Below are 27731 nucleotides of genomic sequence, written 5' to 3'. Positions count from 1 at the left end.
CTATAGGTGCATGCCGGAGCAGATGACGTACAAATTACTATACAGTTATCTCCAAACTATAATTATTTATATCATACAATTTAAATAATAAAATTACAAATGCATATTACTTACTAAAATAGAAGAAACTTTTTCTTTTACTTCATTGCTAAAAGCAGTAAAGAAAATAAATAATTAGCATTAATCATTATACACAAAAGACAATGACATACAACATTTTTCATATGATAAAAACATTTTATATGTATAAATTAAAGAAATAATGAGCAATAATAAGAAAGATGAATTATTTTCCTTAATCAAGTAATAGCATTCGTATGGAGATTATTTTCAATAGTAACAGTACAGTTTTATCCATTTGCCTATTAGTCTTCCAGATTTATATCAAATGATGAACATTACTTCCTCATATGAACATTACATTACTGCTTTACATTTCGATTAAAAGAATATCTCCCAGTCCTTATAATACAAAACTGAGATTTTTCCAATCATTGTGACCGTATTCAGAACACAACGTTAAATTATATTCCAAGTTCTAATATACTTATTACTTTTCTGTTATGCACCAGCCATGCATTTTGATGGTACTATTGTAATAATATGTGTGTGTACTTAATTATTCTTGTTTACATGTAGACACACACATACACATAGTCTCTAGATAGTACTATCGTTGGATTTCAGCATGTGTTTGACTTCTCTTTCACACAGGCTGAAAACTAAGGGATGAGAAGTTTTTTATAATGCAAACTTTTTGTAATCGGGAAACATGCACGACCTCAAGCATTTAAGGGAGTAACGATTTTCCCAATTATATATTGTGCAAATAAAAGAGCACGGATGACACAAGTGCTAATGAATGATTGGTTTGAAAAGCCTTTTATACCCGACAATCGGCAAAATTTGAATTCTGTTGGTTTACCTGATGACTCATGATAGTCCTGATTGTAGACAACTATTCGGCTCAAACTTCACTTAAAGTTTTAGTGAAAGATAATGTATCCGTATTATTCTTCCCTCCAAATTGTACGTCTGTCATTTAGCCTATGGATATCAGAATAGTGCGTGCGCTGAAATGCAAATACAAAGTAGCATTTTTAAAATCTATGTTAAATTTCTTGAACAATGGCAAGACTATTCAAGAATATTTGAAATATTTTAGCATAAAATCTGCTGTGTGGAGCATCACAAGATCGTGGAAGGATGTGTCTCCAAATACATTAAAAAATGCTTGGCATATTTTATGGCCAGCTACCATATTTGATGGTGAGGATGATGAAAATGACAGCTGGGAATTTGAAGTTTTTCGGATATCGCAAACTAAATGTGAAAGTTTCCAGTTAATGGATTTTGTAAAGAAATGTGGAGAAGCAGTAACAAATGAAGATGATATAACAGAAGGTTTTCATTGAGATGACAATGCTCCAATTATCAATCAAATAATGGACGGCGAAATCTGTAGTATGGTTCTAGATCCACAAAATTTCGCTACCAATAGTGAAGAAAGTGACAGAGAGGTTATTGAAAATGAAAAAATTTCGCTCGAAAAGTTAGTCGGTATTCTCGACACAGCAATTACAGGACTTGAACAGTGGAACTTTGTAACTGAACAAGAAATTATGTCTGTTTATAGAATTAAAGAGAAAGTATTAGCACAAAAAATGAAGCAACTTAAACAACTTATATTGAACGAAATGTTTAATAAAGTAAACAAACAAATATTAAGCTTTTTTTTTTTTTTTTTTTTGTAAATTTTGATACCCTTTAGATCACAATTGCTCTTTATCTTATAAATTACGATTTCATATTTTTAATTACATAATTTCTGCATGCCATCTTACCAGACTTAAATTGATGATCTAATATCCCGAAAAATCCGAAATACAGAATCGGCAAAGTCCCTACAAATCCGGATTTCAGACTTTGTACTGAACAATGCAATTCACAGCGCATTTAAAAAGAAAGCTAATCCAATTTATCTCAGTTCACGTGGAACTACAACTGGCAATAACAGTAACTAAGCAACTGAGCTGAGATGTCTCACTCCGACTTATAGTTTTCAACCAGCCACACTAGATAGTTCTAGCATTTTCTGCTCCTTGAGATTTCTGGAAACCAATTAGAGGATGGACTTACGTTTACAGTGGTCAATTACATTTATTCAAATTCAAAACAAATTACTTAGCTTGGTAATTTTTCTCAATGTTAAATGCATGTGCTCCTCTATTTTTCCTTTTCCGGCATAGCTTTCTCTTAAAATTTGTCTCACGCTGCATTGCATGGGAAAATAAAACAATTTTAATTCTACTAAAATTAGCTATCTAAATTCAAATTTCGTAACAATACATTTAACCAGGGCCAGCGTCAGAGAATGTGCAACTGGTGTAGCACAATTTAGGGGCGGCAAAATTTGCACAATTTAGAGAATTCCTGGGTGGCATGTAGGAATTGAAGCAATTGCACTGGGTGGCCAAAAGCCTAGCACCGACACTGCATTTAACAATACATACTGTCAATACAAATTCTTACTCAATGTATCAATGTGGGTAGCCTGACACAGAATGCTTGCAGTTTTTGTTGTCTCAAAATAAACCTTTCTAAACTGGATGGTTTATTTTGTATTTTCTTGCTTTTGCCTAGTTAAAATGCTCAAGAAAGGTAAGAAATGAATGCATTCAGTACACTACATGCTGAAAAATATGTCGAAATTATTTTTGGTTAGAAAACTTAAAATAAAAAAAAAATAAAAAAAGCTTAAAATATTATTATCCAATTCTTTGATTATTAGCTCAAGCTTTTTTATCATTGCATTTGTTTTATCTCTAGTGGTAAGTAAATTAAGATTTTGTCCAGCTTTCCAAAAATATCAGCTAAATATGCTACAGATGCCAACAATTCACTAAATAAACTGCTTAGAAATTAAAATTTTGAGTCCCAGAGGAAATTTTGAATTTCTGATTGAAGTTCAAGAAGACAATTTAAAAATATATAACTAACTTGCTTTGGAATGTAACAAAAGTATTTCATGTTCACTGTCCATCTCTTGGCATAAAATCTTAAATATTCTTGAATTTAAAGCTCGATTTTTAATAAAATTAACAATTTTAACAACTTAATTCAAAATTATTTTTCAGGTTTTCAGGGATAGTTTTGGCTACTAATGCTTCACGATGAATGGAGCAGTGAGTAAATTTGTTTGTGTATTCTGTTCGACTGTTTGTGTATTCAGGTTAAACTTTCTTTATTTAAGAAATAATACCAGAATGTTTTCCTGTTAAGGCTCGAGCTCCATTACTGTATAGGGCAATGCAACTATTCCAAGGAATATAATTAATTCTAAGACAAAACTGTAAATTCCTTTGAAAAATTCATTTGAAGTTGATCTATTGCGAAGAGATTCACAAAATAAATACTCTTCAGGAATTTGTTTATCTTCTTCGAAATGTAAGCAAACTAATAATTGAACAAAGTACCTTCTGTCGGTACTATCATCCATTTGCAATGCGAAATACTCGTCTCTTTTATGGGATTTGCCATTTTATAAATTAGTCCAATTACTGTATCATTTTATAGCATAATATTATTATTAGCTACTTTTTTGTTGAATAATATTAAAATTATATCTTTAGCTGCTGGTAATGTAAGGTTTTCTTCAGTAGTGTGAGCCTGCTCAGTCTTGGTAATTCTTAGGCTTAGCTTCCAAAGCTTTTCACTTGAAGTAATAAAACCTTTTATTACTTGTTTACTCCTTTAAATTGACATGCTTAAATTCAAGATGGCTTTTAAGAAACAACGGTTTCATACTTTGACTGAATAATAGTTCATGGCAAGCAACACATTGAGGTTGAGGGTCCATTTCATCTCTTTTCCATATAAACTCAAATGATAAATAACTTTCATTACATTTTCTATAAACAATTTTTATTTTCTTTTTAATATTCTTAGGGCTAGTAGATTGTCTTGGAACCATCACCTGTGAATTATCACAATTCTGCTTAGTTAAGCTTAGCCCTTTTTCGATTTTGAAAGTCTAGGTTTCTTTTATTATTTTTGCACAAATATTTAAGTGCACAATAAAATACTTTTTCAAAGACAAACGATGATACTCTCAAATCACGTAGAAAAGTAAGGAATGCAAAGCAACAAGAATACAAAACACCTCCTGTTAAAGATAGCAAATCAACGTAAAAAAATTATTCTAATTGAAAATAGAGTAATTCGAGTACAGAAATGGTGGCGACATTAAGTGAAGACATGCTAATAAATCGATCAACTCTAAAAGAATTAATGAGATACTACAGTCACAAGTCGTTAATTCGGACCTCAAAGCTACAAACTTTCTACGCATGCGTCGCATTGACGCATACAAGAGCTTTACGGCTGCACATAATACATTTAGGCATGCGCATTTAATGTATAACGGACGGTATAAGCTAAAATTATTTAATTATCTATTTCAGTTAATGTTGCAGATTGCGTTGTTCCTTAATCTTCAAATTGAATCCGGTTTATTATTTTTTTGGAGACTGTTAGAGCAATTTTATAAAAGTAAGCTTGAACTTTCGATTATGTCAAATAGAATTTCCGATGTTGGAGCTGCCAAAGGATCTACAAAGCGAAAGTATGTTTCGATGTCCATCAAACAAAAAGTGGAATTGCTGCAAAAAATGGATAAAGGCATATCCTTTGTTTCTCTAACCATTCCGAAATTTGCTTATCAATTTTACGCTGCCCTGCGCGGTAGTTGGGGACGCCGTGGCGCACAACGAATTGGAAGTTGATCTATCAGCACTATCCTTATCTTCAGGGCAGATGTTTTTATTTTATTTGGCTTATAATTCTTTACTAAATATAGTATTTCATCTCAATGTTCTTCGTCTTTGATATGATTTAAATCATATTCCTCGTCATTATAATTCGCTTCCGATAGTGAAGAAAGTGACACAGAGGTTATTGAAAACGAAAAAATTTCGATTTACAAATTAGTCGGTATTCTCGACACAGCAATTATAGGACTTGAACAGCAGAACTTTGTAACTGAACAAGAAATTATGTCTGTTTATAGAATTAAAGAGAAAGTATTATCACTTAAAACGAAGCAACTTAAACAACTTACATTGAAAGAAATGTTTAATAAAGTAAACAAATAAATATTAAGCTTTTTTTTTTTTTGTAAATTTTGATAACCTTTAGATCATAATTGTTTTATTTTATAAATTATGGTTTCATATTTTTGATTTTATAATTTCTGCATGCCATCTTACCAGATTTAAACTGATGATCTATAATCCGGTATCGCCGAAGCCCCGAAGAGTCCGGATTAACAACTTTTGACTGTATTATCTTTCTACAGGAACTTATTTTTACTTCCTATTAAATATAATATCCATTTCAATTACTCTTTTGAAAAACATCATATATGACGAATTTTATTATGTCTATGGCTAACAGAATATTTGTCAAACTAAAAATGGATTACTTAGCTTAAGTCTGTGAGTGACTGTTGACCTTGAAACAAAATTCAGATTGCATAAATTTACGAGCATAAGAGAAAAAACTTAAACAGGTATTTTGAATTTTATAGTTAAAAATACTTTGTTTCTTTGCATACCACCTATTTTTCTCTGGCATACCACAGGTTGAGAATCACTGCTATAATGGACAATTATCTATATTCAATTTGGAAATGAGGCAATATGAAAGAAGTAAATGAAAAAAAATGGGATTAAACACATACACTGGCTAATCTTTACTGTGTGGTATCCCTTGGTTTTTTCCTGAAAAAAATTGCCAAGCGGTATTGGTTGTTCATGAAATCTGGAAGCCCGCTGCACTTTTTTGTAATAGGAACCCTTTTGTATGGACGGGTTTTTGGTTCTTACTATTCTTTTCATGTGCTGTGTTTGCTTACACGAGTGTGGTACGGTCTTGGATTTTGAACTTGCTATTGTTTTGCTGTGGGTACCATCATTTGAGTATGTCTGAGGTGATTAAGAGGATGAATGTTGATTAATAGAGCCAAAACGATGAAAAATTTAATTTAATTGCTTACCTGGTGGATGGTGGAGATAGTGATGAAAAGCCTAAACATACGCACAATGAAAAAAATTTAAAAATTTATGTTAAAAAATTGATGTTTCATTTATTTATTTGTCTCTGTGCGTTAATTTTTGTTAAAAGATTTGCTTTTTAATGTTTTTATGTTAGGAAATACGTATTTTTGGTTATTTATTCCTCTCTGTTTATTTTTGATTATTTGTTCATCTCTGTATGTTAAGACAGCAGTAAATTTGGTTAGAGTAGATTTAAGGGTACCCCTTGCATTATCGCTAAGTTGTTATTTCATTTATGGTAACCTGAGTAGTTGAATGGAATGGAAACTCTATTATGACGTAATTGGTTACATGATTGCGGTGGATTTTAATGAAGGGAAAAAATGAAGGGCTTGTTTATGTGTTAGATGTTGCTTAGGACGTAGTGGTTAATTTGTGGTTTACATGGTAAAAAGGCCGAATGTGGTAAGATTAATTTGAATTTCCTGTACGATTTGGAATGAAAGGGAAAAAAGCATTAATTGACTGGTGTGTAAATGAAGGTTTACTTAGTAGCCATTATAAGTGTCCTGTTAGTAGGAAGGAAATGTGTATGATCGTACGATATCGACACTACGGAGGATATTTTTTACTCTTATTTTTGTGAATTTATGTGGCGATGCCAATATACACATTCTAGTTTAGATAATTTTAGGAAGTTTTTGAATGCTGTTAAGAAATTTTGTTTGACTGACGACTCGAAAATTCGTAAATAAGTAAGTGGATATTTTCCTTGTGTAGTGCTAAGGTGCATTTCCTTTTTTTTTTTTAATGTTACTTCATTGTTTGATTTAAAATGTAGTTTATTGCAATTATATATTTTTTGTTGGCTGCTCCTTTGACTTTTTAAGTGAATATAGATCGATGTGTACATGGACAAAATCAAGGGAGTGCACAATGCCTAGTTTGTGCAATTCTCTGATGTTTCTTTAAGTGGAAATAGATCAATGCGTACATGGATAGTGAATTTGTACAATTCTTTGTCTTGTTATTTTGGATTTGTAAAGTGGTGATTTTTGGTTACACAAAACCAAAATAACAAGTCAAAGAATTGCAAAAACTCAGTGTCCATGTACCTCCAAAAATCAACAAAGGGCACCAGTAAATATATTTTTACCGGCGAATTTTTTCTGGCTACCCAGATCGTTTTAACTTTGTTTTAGCTTCCTGATTTTGTTTAAGTGAAAATAGATCGATGTGCAAATGGACAAAGTTAAGGCAGCCCAATGTCCAGTTGGTGCAATTTTCTGATATTTTTTTAAGTGAGAATAGGTCGATGTGTACATGGACACCGAGTTGTATCGTCATGCAAGTCTTTGACTTCTTATTTTGGTTTTGTGTAACAGACATTTTGAAATTGCCACTGATCTTGGCATCAAAGAAGAAACGATTCGTCAAGGGGTACCATATAGTAAATTTTTACCCAAACATATTTTTAACACTAAAAAATTTATTACAGTTTCCAAATTTAGTTATTCTTATATAGTATACATATAAAATTTTTATGCTCAGTAAATTACTATTTCAGTGCAAGATTTTTGAATTTATTTTACAGAGGAATTGTACAATATACTATGTCAATAAACCTTACACTCATCTATAATTTTTTTAAATTCTCTCAAAAATATCAATTATATCACGAATTTATTTATATTTCAAAACATAATCAGCATAACCTCGTAAGTTAAATTCTATGAAGATCTATAGCATATACGAGTTAAACTGTATATGGTGTGTTTATAAATAAATAAGTTGTTAAATCACTAAACGGTCATATATTAAAGGTTACAGCCTTGAACAGAATATGAGCTAAAACTTACAGAAAGCCAATACGTAAAAAGAAATATGTAGAAAAATATGCTTAAGTAACTGTGTTCTATATTTTTAGCTTGACGGCTATCAAAGAAACCAAAAAATACAAGGAAATAGTCCAACTAGGATTAAAACTTAGGAAAAACTAGTAATTTAATTTTTCCATAACTAGAAACAGACTGAACATACAGCATAAGCACCAAACATCAAAGTTTAGAGATATGTACAGTTAATATGAATATCAACATATTTTTCTGAAATCTTTAATTAGAGCATATAGTCACATTTTTTAACTTAACTTAATAATGAAAGCATTTTCTCTGTGACAAATTTAGTTCTTAATTATCACACTCCTAACCATTACATCCTTAATATAAATTGTTATAAAGTAACTGTTATGATCAGTTTCTCCGTACAGATAATGAAAACAATTCCAAGATTGAGGTCTCCCAAATAATTTTCAGACATACAAACTACTTATATTATTACTTATGAAGATTCAAATAGAGAGTTGGTACCCTGAAGATTAATGCTCTTAACTAAAAATTTGTCAAACCTATGACTGTGCTTCCAAAATGTAAACTGTTGTACATTATAAAAGTTGTACAACTGATTTCATTTTTTATCAACAAATATTTATGAACTATAAAATTAACCTCATTGTCTTTTGCATATAAATACGAAATGGCAGTCGTAAATTCTATAGAACAATGAAGCGGCAAATATATAAAATCTAATGCCATTACTTTCATCAAAACCCTTTAAGTACCAAGAATCGTTCCAAATGAAGTCGGTGATCGTTTACAGAATAACATTTATAAGGCTGGTAACAGGCTTTTCAACTTTTGGAATGAAAGTATGACATACCGCTTGTATGATTACAGGGTTTCAATCAACGGGAGTATCTTATATTACATATCAACAGGAAAATCTTTCAAAGTCTTCACAAATAACTTTATAGAAATTTTGAACCAGAAACGTATTAACACAATGTCCGAATACAAATTAATGTCATAAAGCATTCCCAAATTTCCCGAGCATAAATTTTAGAGTATAAACAAAGAATGATAGAATTAGTTACGATGTGTAATACGATCAACAATTTGCATTTACAAAACTACTACTATCAAAAACTATAGGTATCTACTAAAGTCAAGTTTTTTACTATATTTGCAATGTAATATTTTTACGGAATTCCGAGTTAACATAAATAAATTACCTTAAATACTGCTGCAAACGATTTTGCATCTTTTCTGATTCTGTAAGCATTTTATCATTAGATTTCAAAGACACTTTTTTCGTACGCACTTTTTTCGTTAAATTCAAATCTACTGCATAATTTGAATTATAATCGTTGCAATCTAAGACGGTTTCAGCGGATTTACGTCCCAGGCCATGACTACTTTGCAAGGCGTCTTTGTCAATGTTAGCTGGTAATGATTTTTTTCTGTTATGTTTACATTTTTTTCCAACAACAGATTCTCTGCTCTTTTCTCGGGATGCCTGTATTGAAAGTTGTCTGTTTTCCAGTTTCATAGTGATAGCATTCATCACTAACCGTACAATGTGCTGGATTAAGGAAAATTATTACAGTACATGATAAGGTAACCATCTTGAACAGCAATCAGCTGAGCAGAAAGCTGAAGGCGGAGCTACGCAGATGATGGATCTAACTTTCAAAGACTCAGTTTTTGTTTTACTTATTTTTTGTAAAACAGTCAAAATATTTCTGAACAGTACATTTAATTAAATAATATCAAAATACAGTTTTAAAATATGCATCTACTTGTTCAAAATAATAGGACATGATATAAATTATGTTTTAATCAAATATTTTTTCCACTAAAATTATTAATCTCTCAAAAATTTATAAACTTGATATTGAATTTAAAATACAATTAAAACTGTTATATATGTTACTTTTACGCATTACTCTTTGTTTAAATACAAGTAAAAACTGTGCTATCTTGATTACATATTTCTCTATATCATTTGTAGGAAGATTTATAAGATAAGCAGAAATAAAAATTTTCCCCACGTTTATAAACAAATACATAAATGAAAAATAAGCATTTTAAGTAGATTTAATAGTAACAGTGATCTACCTGTAGATGTCGCTAAGCGAATTTACGAACGTGGAATTGTGTTTAGGCCGTGTGCTAGCGCTGAAAATAATGGTTTGCCATTCATTTTGTACGTAGGCCATTTAAGTCTGTCAAGTGGATTTAATTATTAAATAGTTGTAGCAATTTCATATAATTAAGCTAGCTATGGCAAAAACATACGATTACTTATTCAAACTTTTATTAATCGGAGATTCCGGCGTTGGAAAGACTTGCATACTTTTCCGGTTTTCAGAAGATACATTTAATTCGACATTTATTTCAACAATTGGTAAGTTACTTTCTAGATATAATTATACCGGTTTTTAACTAAGGAATTTTTTTGTCTTCGTATATTAATTTTCTGTTTCTTTTAAACTTCTGTAGCTGTCAGATGTTTATATTACTCGAAATATAGTAATCTATCCAGTCTAAAAGTATGATATTGATAAATATTACTTTACTTAACAGTATCTCAAAGTTATTTATGTATATTGGCTTCCTTGTAGTTTTAAAAAATTATCTATGATTTAGTAGATGTGAAGAATTTAATTTTAATATTCAAAGACCTGTATATGATACTCATGCGGTACGAATTAAGGTTAGAAAAAAAAAACAATATTAAATTTTGAGGCTTCTTTGTAGTCTTAAGAACAAAAATGTTTTATTCTTCATTCGTCACCTATCTCCCATCCTCAGACATGTAAACTGTGATACTGCATTTCTGTATTTGAACACTAAATGAATCTTCAATGAATCAAATGAAGTAGATATGAGAGTGACATTGTTGTGAATTGCTTAACTTTATAATAATAACTCTAATCTTAATAATAACATAACATAACAACTTTATTGTTATTATTACTGCCATTCACATGTTCTGTCATGTGTTTTTTTTAATTGTTTGCTGACTTTTTAATATTCATTGTTTCATAACAAGATAGGTAGGTGATAAATTTCTGACTTTTATAAATAATGAAATGCAATAATAATACCTATAATAATAATGTAATTTAACAGCTTAACATGCTGTAAAGCAGAATAGTGTTGCAAGTCCGAATTTAAAATATCTCTGTGGAGTAAAATATTTGACCTCTCACTTTTTTGTATCTAAACTCTTTCATATGATTATGAAGATAGTCTTCCATTATGTTTTTAATCTTGTAGTCCTACAAAGTATGTAAAAATTAATTTTTGCATTAATAATATTTTATACAAATATATTGAAAAGAAAGTTAATTTATTTTCTGCTTCATTCTGTCCTTATGTCATTCGATGTGCCCTGTAGTACAGAAGTTCAGCTATTTCACTAGCCAGAATGCAAGCAAAAAAAAAAAAAAAAAAAACCAAATCTTGGTTTTCATTTGTGTGACTCTGGTGTTTTATATGTTTAATGTAAAAATGAACAACCTTTCAAAGAAAATGAAAGACAGATTTGCATAGTCATATAGATATAATGTGCATTGCTGTTAGTAAGTAATCTAGTCATAAGGCAAGTATCTATTTTCAGGCATTCAATTACAGTCAAAAGTCGTTAATCCGGACTCATCGGGACTTCGGCGATTCCGGATTATAGATCATCCTTTTAAATCTGGTAAGATGGCATACAGAAATTATAAAATTAAAAATATGAAACCGTAATTTATGAAATAAAGAACAATTATGATCTAAAGGGTATCAAAATTTACAAAAAAAAAAAAAGCTTAATATTTATTTGTTTACTTTATTAAACATTTCTTTCAATGTAAGTTGTTTAAGTTGCTTCGTTTTTTAAGTGATAATACATTCTCTTTAATTCTATAAACAGACATAATTTCTTGTTCAGTTACAAAGTTCCGCTGTTCAAGTCCTATAATTGCTGTGTCGAGAATACCGACTAATTTGTAAATCGAAATTTTTTCGTTTTCAATAACCTCTGTCACTTTCTTCGCTATCGGAAGCGAATCATAATGGCGAGGAATTTGATTTAAATCATATCAAAGACGGAGTGCATTGAGATGAAATACTACATTTAGTAAGGAATTATAAGCCAAATAATATAAAAACATCTGCCCTGAAGATAAGGATGGTGCTGACAGATCAACCTCCAATTTATTGTGTGCCGCTGTGTTAAAGATAAACAAAGTTTAGATAAACAAACGTTAAAGTTTAGATAAACAAAGGATATGCCTTTATCCATTTTTTGCAGCAATTCCACTTTTTGTTTAATGGACTTCGAAACATACTTTCGCTTTGTAGATCCTTTACATATTGTAAATATATATCAGAAATTCTATTTGACATAATCGAAAGTTCAAGCTTGCTTTTATAAAATTGCTCTAACAGTCTGCAAAAAATAATAAGCCGAATCCAATTCAAAGATTAAGGAACAACGCAATCTGCAACATTAACTGAATTAGGTAATTTTAGCTTAGCTTATACCGTCCGTTATACATTAAACGCGCATTCGTAAACCTATTTTCCGCACACCAATATTTGCAGCCGTAAAAGTCTTACGCGCAGAAAGTTTGTAGCTTTGAGGCCCGGATTATGGGTGTCCGAATTAACGACTTTTGACTGTATTTGTTTCAGTTCAAAATATTCAAGACTGAATAATTGTCATCTGTGAATGAAATGGAATTGCTCAATTTTTTCCCCTAACACTATGAAAAAAATAATGTACCGTATGTTATGTATGTGAATACCCATTAAAGTAAAAAACAATTTTAATGAGAAATCTCATAATTTTAATGACATTTAATGTACTAAATTATCTTAAAATTTCCTTGATAAGTAAAGTTTAATATTATATGAAACTTTTTAAAAGTATGTCCAGTTTAATTTAAACAGCTGATTTAAAAACCTATTTATTGATTGAATTTGTTTAATTTTTGTTCGATATCATGATGTGAAGACAAAAGAAAAATTGATACCATTCTTTCCATAATACTGAATTTGTTAAATATATATATTTTATTTTAATGTAATTTAGGGTGATAAAATAATTGAACTGCTTTCAGGTTTTTTTACTGTATCTCTAGGTAGATGTATTTTTATGAATATTAAAAATTGCAAAATTTTATTAAAGTAGATTTAATCTGTACATTATAGCTTAAAAGGGTACTTAATCCTCTAAGTGGCCAAATTTGAAATATGTCTAAACCGTTTAGCCAGTGTATTGGAAGAAAAAGACTTTAAATGCAAAATAGTAAGAGCATTTTGGATTTATAATGAAGAAAATATATCTTTCTCGTGGCTTTTTGAGGGAACTGTAAGGTTTCAGGATGAAACGTTTTGACTACTTGTAGGGTTTAATTTAATTTTTAAAAACATGGTATTTAAAATCTTAATTTCTATTGCAATTTTTTGCTTTTAAAAGCAGTTAGTCCATCATTATTTAGCTCTTATTTTCCATTGATGATTTTCCATAGAAATGTATAAAAAGGATACTTTTCCAATTATGCAGCTGATGCAGTTTTGGGCCCCTATGAAAGAGAACACTAATACATGCCAAGACCCAAAGCTAGCACTGTCTAGAGACCAGCTGGCAGGTATATAGTGAAAAGAGACCATAAAATGTTACCAGTTTTCTCTACTATATAAATGTTATCATTAATAGTCTTTATAAATTATGAGATTTTGTAAAACATCTGTGCATACATTTATAAAAAGGGTACTTTCTTAATATCTGCAGCTCCAATGGAATGGTGCAAGCTTGCTGGTGACTTTGGAGAGGAAAAAAAAAAAAATTGTTTACATATCTTTACATCTGTCTCTGCAGTGCATTGAGTATTGCATTTTTTTTTTTTTTTTTATGTTCTTTTTTCTTGTATAAGATGGAACTTCTCAATTTTTTGTGTTGTTCTTTTCATGTACACAATGATGTGTTTTCACTAAAAAAAAACTTCGGAATTGCTCTAAACCAGTATTATACACCAGCCATGTTCATATCCTCCAAGAACAGTTGAAGCTTCTGAGTATACTCTGTAATGAAGCTAAAAGAGGGTAAACTCTACAATTCCATTATAATTTGTTATGATCAAAACTAAATGTACTTAATTCAAAAAGAAATATTAATAAAAAATGTGACTATTGACTTTCAAAACTGCAAATCCATGTGTGGCTATGGCTATATTTGCCACATAAATATTTTCTCATGATAAAGTACGTTACCTCATCAATACTTTTTGCAGCCTTTCCGTAGGAGTGTGAATAATTGGAAAGGCTCCAAAACAATCACATATTTGGTTCTGTTATGCCATGCATTTTGGCATGTGTGTGTGTGTGTACCATCTGTAAATTATTCTGATAGCTAGAAATTGTCTAAAGTTAATAAAAAAAAAATCCAAAATGCATGACAGGTACATAATGGAAAAATACCCATATTTGTGTATCTGTTATTTTTTTTTATAAGAATAGTCTTGTTTTCAAAATGTTTAATCTGTTGGATCTGAATTTGTTTCATGGAAGTTCACAGATTACTTATAATTTATTATTTCATAATAATTTCAAATTAATATTTCATAACTTTTTTTCTAGCTCAGGTAAAAAAATAATTTATTAATCAGTAAACTGTAATTATTTATCTCATTATAATCATTAATTATAATTTGTTTATTCATTCTTTTATTTAAGTATTAAAAAAATTTTAATGCATATTAGAACGGGCCTGGACAAACTTTTTTGGCAAAGCATTCACATTAGGGATTTAAAAGACGCGGCGCGCAATGAATTGGAAGTTGATCTGTCAGCACTATCCTTATCTTCAGGGCAGATGTTTTTATTTTATTTAGCTTATAATTCCTTACTAAATGTACTCCTTCTTTGATATGATTTAAATCAAATTCCTCGTCATTATAATTCGCTTCCGATAGTGAAGAAAGTGACACAGAGGTTATTGAAAACTAAAAAATTTCGATTGACAAATTAGTCGGTATTCTCGACACAGCAATTATAGGACTTGAACAGTGAAACTTTGTAACTAAACAAGAAATTATGTCTGTTTATAGAATTAAAGAGAAGGTATTATCGTATAAAACGAAGCAACTTAAACAACTTACATTGAAAGAAATGTTTAATAAAGTAAACAAATAAATATTAAGGTTTTTTTTTTTGTAAATTTTGATACCCTTTGATCATAATTGTTCTTTATTTCATAAATTATGGTTTCATATTTTTAATTTTAAAATTTCTGCATGCCATCTTACCAGATTTAAATTGATGATCTATAATCCGGAATCGCCGAAATCCCAACGAGTCCGGATTAACGACTTTTGACTGTATAGGCCTTGCTGGAATCACACACACTTGCTTACTTTTTTTTACTCGCTCATGTATTACTTGCTCATGTCTTGTCACTTCGCTATACCTGCTATTGTTTAAAAATGTGAGAAGTGTACATAGAATTGTGCAGTGCTTTTCGCACCCATAGTGATATGAAAATCGAAAATATATGTCTTAAGAAATTATTCTTTAACAAAATAAAGTTATGATTATACAGCTAATTGTGGTTTCCATTCATCTGTCATGCATCCTATTTGTGTGCAAGCCATATCTCTGATAAACAACTGGGCTATGATTAAGAAGCAATTAGTGTCATCATCTACAAATTTACAAAAATATCACACATGTGTATAAATGTTAATAAATGTGTGTGTGTGTGATTTGGAAAATGCTAAAGTATAATAAAGAAAATATGACAAGGCTGAATGTAATACTTCCTTTTTATTCTCTTTAGCCAAAATATTTTATTAGTGAACACAAAATAAATTGGTGCTGTAGCATTTGTTTTTGAAGAAATAAATTGGAACCATTACATTTTTAAAATGTAATTAAAATGGAAAGTGAAATGTGATGAATTCTGAGATAGAAGCTTAGTTCAAAAGGATTTTGGGTTCTGGTTTGCATGTTAGTTTCACTTTGCAATTATATGTGTCATTTATTTAAATAAACACCTTTTTGTTTGATTCAAAAAAAAAAAAATGTTAATTTAGAAAGGTTTGAGGAAGAAATAATGATTTTTATTTTCTCCTTTTATTCTCTTTCTTAAAAAGTTAATTTTTTGTGCTTTTAACCCTGCAGAGAAATTTTTAGTTCTCTGTGACAGTTGTAATAATATAATTATACAAATTAAGCTGTAAGTGGAAAGTACTCTTTAAAATTGCACTTGATGCTTATTCTTAATATTTAATTTATTGACTGAAATTTGACATATATGTAGGAGTGAAATGTTTATAATGCATAAAATGGAACCTATTCCTGAAATAATTTGCTAGCTTTGTTTTGTTACCATTGTAACTGTTTCCTAAGAAAAAGTGAACAATAAAGAATGGGAATTTATTGTTTTTATTCACTCTATTGTTTAAATGATTTATGTGTTACAAAATTGCATGACCTGTGTGGTCAACAATATATAATTTTGTGAAAGTATTCCTTTTTATAGTCAAAAGTAAAATTTTGTTAAACTTGATTATCCTGTAAATATTTGAATGAATTTTCTCCCATTTACAGGAATAGATTTCAAGATAAAAACTATTGAATTAGATGGAAAGAAAATAAAGCTTCAAATATGGTATTTTAATTTTTTCTATAGTAATGTTTGTTTCATTTCAGGTTTTGAGAAATAGATTATATTGTGGACTGAAAATTTATGTTGCTTCCTGTTTCTTGAATAAATAAATTTTCTTTAATGCAAATTTCACCCCTGATCCGTACCCTCCCCTTCTCAACTGCAAATGCAAGCATTACTTTTCATAAAATAGCATTTATTTCATTTAAGGCTCAGCTTTTTTTCTCTTTCTTTCTTTCTTTCTTTTTTTTTTTTTTTATCTTCTTTTTAAGTGCTATTAATCTTGAAACTTTCATTTTGTCTGTGTCAAATAATTGCCACCAAAAGTTATTGCCATTTATTATTTTAAAAAATTAAGTAATGGAATATCTATATGTATGTTCCTTACGTTGAGGGAATACAATAGGAGTCTATCACTCAAACATATGCACCTCGAAGCTTGAATGTTAATTTTTTTTATTCATATTTTGTAGAAATGTAATAAATTTTTATTAACAGACTCAGCAGTTTGAAAATAAAGAAATGGTGACACTGTTTGAAATAAAACATTTTTTTCCAGTGTGCACGATTGTTGCCATTTGACAAAATAAGAGATATTTATCTTTCCATTTCAATCAACAAACTCCACTGTTTGAAAGCAATATGTTGCACTATCAGAATTAAAACATTTTAAATTTCCATGCCCCAGCATGTTGTCATTCAGTGAAGCCTAACTTTCAGATTTAATTTGAAAGATTGTTAACAGATGAAGTGCTTTAAAAGCAATGAGCATAGTTCTTATGCTTATATTTTTGCTACTTTTTAATGGAATTGTTTTAAATAAAAATTCATTAAAATTAATTATGTATATTATCAGAAATATTAAATTTTAAATAAACAATACAGTAAATATAAAAATAATGTTTGGCAGAATTGGAATTCGGATATTCTAAAGATATTCTGTTTTTAAATAGTTCATGATTTTGTCATATAGTTGTTGAATTTTATGTAGTATGAGTGCTAAGACTGTAATGCATAATAAATAAAGTTGAGCACATAAAAAATAAATAATAAAAAGACAAGAAAAAAACAAAAAGTTTGGTTGAGTCTTCTTACCTTAAAAAAAAAAGGGGGGGGGGAATATATGTCAATACTATTGGGAATTCTGAATATATGCTGCTTTTAAAAATTTTGTGATTTTGCTGTCAGTTGTATGTGGCATAAGTGTGGTGAAAGTAATGCTTAATAATAAGGCTAAAAGGACCCCCCCCAAAAAAAATGTGATTGCATGAGTTAATCCAAGAGCAGTTTGGTAACCTGTGGTGCTCAGTGAAGTATAAAAAGCCTTAACAAAAAGCATTTGGTGCAGTGTTAAAATATGAATCCTTTAAGATTTCCCTTTATTTTCTTTTTTAAAAATGTGTGATATGGAAGTGTCAAATGTTCGTTGCTATCTAGTCAGACATTATGTTTCATGATGTCTAATCATAACGGAATTGTACCAAATTTGCTTTGCTTTCATAAAATTTGACAATGATTTTTGATTTTAGAAATGCCTAGTTGAGTATTTCTGCTTTTCACATCATGTGAAGTTTTGTCACCATAACATTAATCATCTATCTGTTGGCAAATTTTTAGTTGTCTCGGTTGCTGTCATTGTCTCAGTTGCTGCAAATTTTTAGTTGTCTCAGTTTTGATATTTAATTATCTTTTCCAACAAACTGCTGATTCTAAGATTGTTGTCAGTTAAAGGGCAAAAGAATTTTAATATAATAAAAGTACATTCCAAATTAAGTTGCTTAAAAAATGTGTGTATTTAATAATAATTCTTACCTTTATTTTATTTCTAATAGTATATTTATTTAGTAAAATTATAATACAGTACACTCACAATTAACCATGCCTTGTCTAGAGAAAAGGTTAAATTCGTTTATTTCAGAGTGATTAAAATTTCTGGCACAGAATCACTATATCCTAATAAAAGAAAATTTGCATGGGAAATACAAAAAGGAGAAGGAGCTAGTAGGATAACATTAGTGATAGCAGATGCTGTCATTATTTTTACCTTTAATTGAAAATTGTTTTTACCTATAGCAATATGCAGTTTGATTTACATAATCTGGATACATTGTTAAAATTGTTAAATCAACCATTAATAAATTCTTGAATAAAAAAAAAAGTAAAGTCTACAGCTGTCAATGATCTGTTTCATTGATTCATATTGAAAAAATGATAGGAACAGAAACATTATTAATTCTTTTTTTAATTGTGGTCTGATATTGAATGCAAAAATTATTTAAATGATCAAATGAATTTTTAAAAAAGAAAGTAAATTCTTAACATTATTTATTGCTAATTATAGTATGTGTTAATCCTCTCTTATTTATATATATGTAGGGTGTCATTCTACTTTGACTAATGATGACACCGGTAATAAGATTTAGTACTTTAATGGGGGGACAGAGAAAAATAATGATGACACCGGTAATAAGATTTAGTACTTTAATGGGGGAACAGAGAAAAATGAAAAGAAGTAAGTTGAAAAATGAGTCTGTAGCATTACACCAAAAGGGATAATCATCACATCAAAAAAAAGGTTTTTAAATTCATCATCACTTTTGTTCATATTTTCTCGTCTCCATCTCAGTGGCGGAATCCTCTCACACAAACAAAGAAGGAAGAATTTTATGTTGCACTTTGTGGAGCCATATAGCTATAAAAATATATATTATAAATCAGGGGTCTCCAAACTTTCCAGCCTTAGGGCCATACTGATTACTCCAGTAAGTTCCGAGGGCCAAAACCATATTATCATTGTTGCCGGTGGTAAAAAGTGAAATAGTCCACTGATGGAAAAAAAAAAGTCCGAAAAAGTACGCAACGTTTAAAAAAGGCTGCAAATCGGACTAAAGTCCACAAAACGGCAACACTGCATGTTATTAATTTTCCTGTCATTATCTGTAATTTCTAGATTAGTCGTAGAGTACGAGTCATGAGGAGTAACGTGACACGACATCTGGTGGACACAAGCGGAAATAGGTAGTACCTTCTATCGCTAACAGATGGCGCTAATAGCACGTACAGAAGTCAGTTTCTATGACAATGTTGTGAAATAAAATAGTGCGTACCTCCTTAAAACGTGTTTGTGCGTGTTTAAGACAGTGTTTGTAACAGTATTTTGATTTGAATTGTTGCTTTTCTGTGTGATTTAGTAGTATGGAAAAGAAGCGAAAAATTGATAGTGAATGCAGAAAATTCAAAGATCAGTGGAACATTCAGTATTTCGTAATTGAGTCCAGTAACAAGGCGCTTTGTTTGATTTGCAATGAAAGCATAACTGTTCTCAAAGAATATAACATTAAACGTCATTATGAAACAAAACATTTTCAAAATTACTCAAAATATACTGGAAGTCTGCGGACAGAAAAATTCGAAGCTATGAAGCGCGGATTGAAATCGCAGCAATCTTCATTTACAAAACTCAAAACTGAACAAGAGGCTGCAACTCGTGCCAGCTTTCGTGTGGCTCTTGAAATTGCAAAACGTGGAAAACCATTCACCGATGGAGAAATGATCAAAGAATGCATAATTGCAGTAGCCGAAGAAATATGCCCTGAAAAGGTAAATTTATTAAAAACTGTCAGTATGTCAGCAAACACTGTGGCTCGAAGGGTCGAAAACATCGCTGAAAATATATCCTCTCAACTGTTCGACAAAAATGGACATGTTGAGTGGTTTTCTTTGGCCTTGGATGAGTCAACGGATGTGTCAGATACTGCTCAGGTGTTGATTTATATTCGAGGAGTAGATAAAAGCTATGAAGTGCATGAAGAACTTCTTGATATGTATAGTATTCATGGCACAACTACTGGTACATATATTTTTAAAGGAGTTGAAATGGCCATTAATCAAAAGAACCTTCGATGGAAAAACTTGAAATGTATTACAACTGATGGAGGCAAAAACATGAGTGGGAAAGATAAAGGAGTGGTCGCTTTTGTGTCAAAGGCTGTAGAAAATGACGGTGGTTCAAAACCATTAGTCTTACATTGTATCATTCATCAACAGTCTTTGTGCGGAAAATGTTTGGATATGTCTGAAGTTCTGAAACCAGTCATATCAACTGTTAATTTTATCAGATCTGTTGGGCTGAATCACCGACAATTCCGACAATTTATTGAAGAGATTGGAGAAAATGACTTACCTTATCATACTGCTATACGTTGGCTTAGTTGTGGGAAAGTCCTTCAGCGCTTTTTTGAACTTCGAGCAGTGATCGAAATTTTTTTGAATGAAAAGCATCGCCCTCTTACTGAATTACAAAACAACGCATGGCTGTGGAAGTTAGCATTCTATGGTGATTTGACAAAACATGTGAACGAACTGAATATGATATTGCAAGGAGAAAACCAGCATCTTCCTGGTTTATACACTAATATCAAATCATTCCGGAAGAAATTGATGTTTCAATCACAACTATGAAGTAAATGTTTTTCACATTGTAAAACATGTGAAATATTCAGCCACACCACTGAGACTGAGTTTCCTATCGATTTTGCTATCGAAACTTTGAGTGCTTTGAAAATAAATTTTGATACTCGTTTCTCGGACTTTGATGCCATTGCGAATCAAATTAAGATTTTTCAGAATCCTTTTGATACTGACATTGAAACCCTAGCCCCGGAACTTCAAATGGAAATGATTGATCTACAGTGCAGTGATATAATTAAGAACAAATATCAAAATTCATCTTTGTTGGAATTTTATAAGAGTCTTCCACTGACACAATTTGATAATTTACATAAATTTGCTCGTGGGCTGTTTTCTGGTTTTAGTACACTTCTGTACTTACTTGTGTGAGAAGACCTTCTCCAAAATGAAGTACACAAAAAGTGTTTACAGATCTAAATTAACTGATGAGCATCTTAAATCTCTTTTAATAATTGGTACAAGTAAAATTAGTCCACAACTACAAACTGTTGTCAGTGGAAAATCTCAATTACATAAATCTCATTAGTATTTCATATGTCATTATGCTTGTTATAAGTTATGTTTTTATTTAAAATGTATAAAATGTTAGTTGGATTCATTTTAGTAATTTGTTAGTTATTATATACAGAAGTTAAATTTTCTGCATATTATACATGTCTTTACTCATTATAATTCTGTGTTTTTTTATCCAACTTATCACAAAAACAATAACAATAAGCCTACAACAATGTTATGAGTAGTTAGCACATGACCATATCATTGTAGATGTCATATTAATAATTATTCAACATAACATTAGAATACTTCAATAAACTAAATTTAATTTGCTATAAAAAATATGTTCTCTAAAAGGAGTTTTCAAGTATGCTATCTCTCCGCGGGCCGGATGTGGCCCTCGGGCCGTAGTTTGGAGACCCCTGTTATAAATGTTCGCAAGATATGGATCATTGTAAATAATGTAAATAGTTCTTAATAAAGATGTTGGTGAGGCCAACACGTCTTCTAGTCAGAAGAGATCAAAATTTAATGCTAGGCTTATTAAAACTCACAAAATTAGAATCTATATAGCATAGTGCTATAAAGATTTGATAATTTAGCTTATGGCTCCGGTGATACCTCTGCTCTGAGGTGAGGATTGGATATTCCATTTTTATGTTGTAGAGGTTGCCAGATGTAGGATGTCAGGAGAAGTCGTAGAAAAGAGGCAAATACTACCATTGGATTAACATTAAATTCTTAGAGTTAACCATGGATGTCATCCTTAGTATTATACTGCAGAAAATCGAGAATCTTCCATACATCTAACTGATCATTTGCATAAACATTCATACAGTGTTCATATGGTTCTTAAAAGTATTTAAAAGTTCTTAGGTGTTTTATTTTGAAATGATATTTAGTCTTTAAAAGTAATTAATTTGGCCAAATCAACAAAATCCGTAATTTTAGTCACTTGATTTTTATGTCTGTTTTTTTATGACTGTCATTTTGATAGTGAATTAACATTTTAGAAGAATATTTTTTGCTGATGTATTGACAAATATGTATTTGATGAGTTAACATCTGAATTCTTTCCGACTTCGTAATTACAAACAGTGGATACTCGAGTTTTAGTTTGTTTGAACATGTTTACATTTTATATTTTAGTTGTGAAATGTAAACATTTTTAAATAATCACTTTTTTTTTTTTCGAATGAAGAGTTCATAAAATATTACATCAAAAACAACTTTTCCCTTTTTAAAAAATGAGTTCTTTTATTATGCAGCACTAAATTTGGCGACTGATCAACATTCTGCCGATTTCAAGATCAGTTTGTATAGAAAATGTTTCACTCAGAGAGTCATGAATTTTTTGACGATTTTTTTACAAACATGATATTGGTAAATATCATAAAAGCAATGATAATATATTAAAATCATGTTTCGAAATAACATTAAAACAAAACATTTTTATTTCCTCCTGCTGTATTTTAAAGTGACATTACTTTCCATTTTGGTGACTTAAAAATATTTTGGTTCTGAAAAATAAACAAGATAGTAAATGCTATAAAGCACAGATTCTGAAACACTTCATAGAAAAAATAAAAATGCTGCTATAATTATTTAAAAATTAATTTCATTTGTCTTCTTTTATATTTATTCATAAGAGTTTTTGGTACTATTCTGTTATCAGGGACTGGATTCAGAAATGTATGGATGGATGTGTTCATGTATGCAATGTATATATGTAAGCATGGATGTATATATACATATACACATATATGCATATACATATATTTATACATTTCTGGATATGGTCCTGATAACAGAACAGTACCGAGTTTTGTCCCCATGTAATTGTTTCAGAATATTTAAATGTATGCAATTTTCTCTTTAAAATACACTTTAAGCTTTTCTTTTCTGATTTTTTTCTTTCCCATAAACTTCTGGCTTTTTGTTCTCACAGAAGTGACAGGGATAATTTTCTTATACATTTTTAGACCCGGTACCTCAGAAGGATTAGAACTATTTGAAGACAAGATTTATAGACGTACAATTTCCAGAAACATATAATGAAATGAAAAATGGCTTCATGATATTAACACATAATGGCCATGTTTTATAGGAAATTGGGGCTAAATTTCTTATCTTTCGGAGATTTTTTTTGGAAGAACAGTAAAAACAAGATTATATGAATTTTCTCCTTTTGATTTGAAGTCTTTCTCTTAATGTGTTTATCTTCCCTTTATTGTCTTATCTTTCCACACACAAGCACTGAAAAAAGTAAAGAAATTGAAACTTTTTCAAAGAAAGTAAAGAAATTGTAAAACAACAATTTACTAAAATATTCCACATATATATCTCAGTATACCATACATACCCTAAATTCTAAAAATTCTGCCATACTGCTTCTGGTGCCAGCTCTGATCTTATATCATTTCATATTTATTATCATTACTCATATTATTAAAGAAATAAGTAGTTTCTTCTGTGTATTCTAAGTACAAACTGTTCTTTAGAATAACAGAAATTTTTAATTAAATCTGAAAATTCTAAAATGAAGAGGAAACTCCTTGAAGAAGAAATTGATTTTATAAAAAAAAGAATTATTCTTCAAAGATACATTATCGAAATAAACATTCACAAATTAGAAGAAAGCAAAGATTAGTGGGAACAGTGATTTATTTATTGAAACAAATAAATTTAAAAAAGATGCTAAAGTGGAGGAAATTGATGTACACTGCACACACACACACACACACACACACACACACAAAAAAAAAAAAAAAAAGGGGGGACAGTTCTATATCTTTTGTTCTACTGGGCCGACTGATAAAATTCGAATTGCTTTTTTCATGTCTCGAAAGCACGAGTTAGGATATATATTAGATTTATATATATCATTCTTCTAATATAGGTATTTTGACTCAAAATCAGATTTTTTCTGAAATAACATACCAATTTTTTCCATATTTTGATTCTATGATTCAAATTATGCTTAAATATTAAATTTGGTAAAATTTGGGGTGAAATTTACTGAGAAATTAAAAAATTTATCTTGGCACCATTTTTTTTTTTTTTTTTTTTAAGTTTTCGCCAAGAAGAATTCACTTAGTGAAGTTCTTAATGTGTGGCAACCAATTTTCCATTCCTTTCCATTATGCTGGAGCTGAAAAAAGACACCTCGTTCTAACCTTTTTGCATTGCGCACAAGGAAAAAAAAGTCACTGGGTTTCTACTTCCAAATAATTTGCACAAAGTGTCTAAACCACATTTGGTGTTTTATCGCTTTCAACAAATATGCCAAATTTCAAAACTCGCCAATATACGAATTCACGTATATCTTCGGAAATTTTGAATAAAAAGACTGTAGTTTTTTTTGTAGGTATGCTTAGAAATAAGTCTACTTTAAGATAATTGTAGAAATTTTATAGATTATAATTTAAAATTTTTTGAAAAATTTATAAAAATTATTTAAAAATACAAATTTTAAAAATAAATCATAAAAAATAAGTGAATTTTATTTGGGATGAACCTAAATTTTGAAATGTGAAAGGAAAAATCAAATAAGTCTAATAAAAAAGGAGAGATTAATAAATATATACCAAACTCAATTAACATTGAGGAGCTAAAATTTTGAGAACTAATTTTTTAGAAACTACTCGTTCGATTTTTACAAAACTTGGAAGTTTGCCGTAATTTGAGTCATAGAATCGAAATATGGAAAAAAATTGGTATGTTGTTTTAGAAAAAGTCCCATTTTGTGTCAACATACCTATTTTAGAACAATGCTATATATAAATCTAATACGTATCCTAAGTCGTGCTTTCGAGACATGAAAAACACAAGTTGAATTTCGTCAATCGTCCCAGTAAAACCAGAGATATAGAACTGTCTGTTTGTTGTTGTTTTTTTTTTTTTGCGCAGTGTACATTAGCTAAAATATATAGAAAATGGTGCATAAAAATTGTGTTTGTTGCTACAAAACATAAATGTTTTCTAGCTCTTAATGCATCCAAATATCATTTTAGATTCAATATAAAAAATTACAACTGCTGTAAAATGTTTTAAGTGCTTTTGTAATGGATATTTTTTAGAAATTGAAAAAAAGTATAATTTATCCATGTAAATCTGTTATGAATAAGGTTATCTAACTATGAAATTTAATTATTTATAACTAATGGCTCACCCTTAAAAGTTATCTGTGAATGTTATAGTGAGTTATTGCCTTTCCTTAATCATTATTGTGGATGAAAGACGTAACACAGAAAGGTAAAAATTAATGTAAAATTTTATTTCTTACGGCTAATGAGATTTAAAATAATACAAAACAGCCTATCACCTCTGGTGCGAAATTGATTTATTGGAACTCTATATTAAATGGGTTACAACTCCAACAAATCTACACAAAGCTTTGACACTAACTGGATCCGACAAAGTGCAGTTAACTTTCCACACTTAGCAACCATACCATATCAGGCATTCACATCTTTTCTGATCAGTGCCTTTCTGTGCAAGCAGCAGTGGTGGCAACAGCCAAGCTTCTGTCTAATCATACTGAGTGTTATTTTACTTCATAATTTAATGTAAGCCACTTGTCGTAATATTTACATAAATCGTAATATTTACATAAACCTCTGGACTGAGTACATGTTGAAATGAGGCATAAAAGAATCAGTATAATGCTAACTAATTACCTCTTTTGTGAAGGGGGGAGGAAAATTGGGCTCCAAACTCATTAAAAAAATCCACGCCGCCATTCAGGACAAGACATTTATTCCTACTCACTATACATATCTATGATACAGAAAAACTGGAAGGATTATACAGCGCCCTCTTACGGTGGGCAAAGGATGGCGTAACACTGGGCCCCTATGACCTCGTCATCAGCTCAATTAGAAATATAAACTGAAATATAATGCAACACATAAAAATTAAACAAACTGTAAATATAATTATATAACATGGAAAGAAATACTAAATCAATTAGTCAATTATAGGAAGTCTGACCATTTTATGTATTGGTCTTCTCATTTCACCCGACACAGTTTTTAAGTTGACTGACCTTACTCTTTAGTCAGTTCCCTTGTAAGTGCAAATTACTTTTGCCATCTTCCACTTAAGTGGCAGCAAGTTTTCACCCTTGATTACCATTAAGTCATTCACGCGTAAATCGTCGGTGGGAAGTTTCCACTTGTTGCGCACTTGCAATTGAATCAAGTAGTCCTTTGACCACAATTTCCAAAACGATTGGGAAATCTGTGTGACTAATTTCCACCATTCACGGATGGAAATTTTCTCATTTGTTACATCAGGCTCAGGAACACTTTTTAACTTAAAACCGATAATAAAGTGACTCGGTATAATGACAGAAAAATCATTTGGGTCCTCAGAAGCAGCTGCAGGATAAAGGACAGGAGTTAAGTATGGCTTCAATCTCCACTAGACACGTTGAAAATTCTTCTTGTGAGAGGATCTGCGATCCTGTAACACGTCGCATGTGAAACTTTATGGATTTAACGGCAGTCTCCCATAGGCTTCCAAAATGAGGGGCTGATGGAACATTCATTTTCCATTTAACGCCTTTGTTGGTCAAGTAATTCTTTGCACCAATAAAATTCCTTCCACAATCACTGAACATTTCAGCTGGTTTTCCTCTTCGTCCTATGAATCATTTTAGAGCTGCAATGCATGCCTGAGCACTAAGATCACTAACAAGTTCTAAATGGACAGTTTTCGTTGCAAAGCATACAAACACACATATGTACATTTTCAGAGGTGTAACTCCTCTATCATGTTTAGGGCTGATCAAGAATAGTCCTGAAAAGTCAGTTCCTGATCTAAGAAATGGTTTCCGGGATTCACTCTTGCAGAAGTTAAGTCAGCCATCATTTGTTTCGAAAACTTGGAGCATAATCTGGCAAAATTAACTCACTTTCGTACTTCTCTGTGTATTACACTTTTTGCTCCTATAATCCAATTGTGGCGACACACTGCCTTTCTGTGGCAACCCTAAAGAATTCGTCTGTCACGAGGATCATGTGCCCAGATGCATCATTACGTCTACGTCTGCTTTTCTGTTTGATAGTTAGTTGCATTTAAGATTTTGTAGAATAAGAAATGGCATGTAAAATAAATGTTGGTGTTTTTAAAAAGTGTTGGCTCAGATTTTCGAACCTATGATTTACTTGTTAAGCAAAAAATTTGGCAAGCCTGCCAGGATGGATG

At 30.4% G+C, this 27731-nt stretch overlaps 2 protein-coding genes across 2 annotated transcripts in view; one reads left to right on the top strand and one right to left on the bottom strand.

Moving 5' to 3' along the window:
- The window catches only part of LOC118184144 (uncharacterized), a 79494-nt gene extending 69928 nt beyond the window's left edge, over positions 1 to 9566 (bottom strand). Inside the window, exons 1-2 of the mRNA XM_085815943.1 lie at positions 9127 to 9566; positions 115 to 148 (exon numbers count right to left, since the gene is read on the bottom strand). Of these exons, the coding sequence (XP_085672069.1) occupies positions 115 to 148; positions 9127 to 9458 (366 nt within the window). The 5' untranslated portion in view covers positions 9459 to 9566. The remainder of the gene's footprint in view (positions 1 to 114; positions 149 to 9126) is intronic.
- Positions 9567 to 10026: 460 nt separating this feature from the next.
- Positions 10027 to 27731, top strand: part of Rab8 (RAS oncogene family member Rab8) — a 60952-nt gene continuing 43247 nt past the window's right edge. The window contains exons 1-2 of the mRNA XM_035353786.2: positions 10027 to 10301; positions 16499 to 16559. Coding sequence (XP_035209677.1) covers positions 10178 to 10301; positions 16499 to 16559 — 185 coding nt within the window. The 5' untranslated portion in view covers positions 10027 to 10177. The remainder of the gene's footprint in view (positions 10302 to 16498; positions 16560 to 27731) is intronic.

This window comes from Stegodyphus dumicola, chromosome 4 (assembly GCF_044657685.1).
Source record: "Stegodyphus dumicola isolate Sdum_Otavi_A_Nest chromosome 4, ASM4465768v1".
NCBI classification, from domain to species: domain Eukaryota; kingdom Metazoa; phylum Arthropoda; class Arachnida; order Araneae; family Eresidae; genus Stegodyphus; species Stegodyphus dumicola.
The sequence above is the reverse complement of the archived record's forward strand: the minus strand, read 5'-3'. Positions and strand labels throughout refer to the sequence as shown.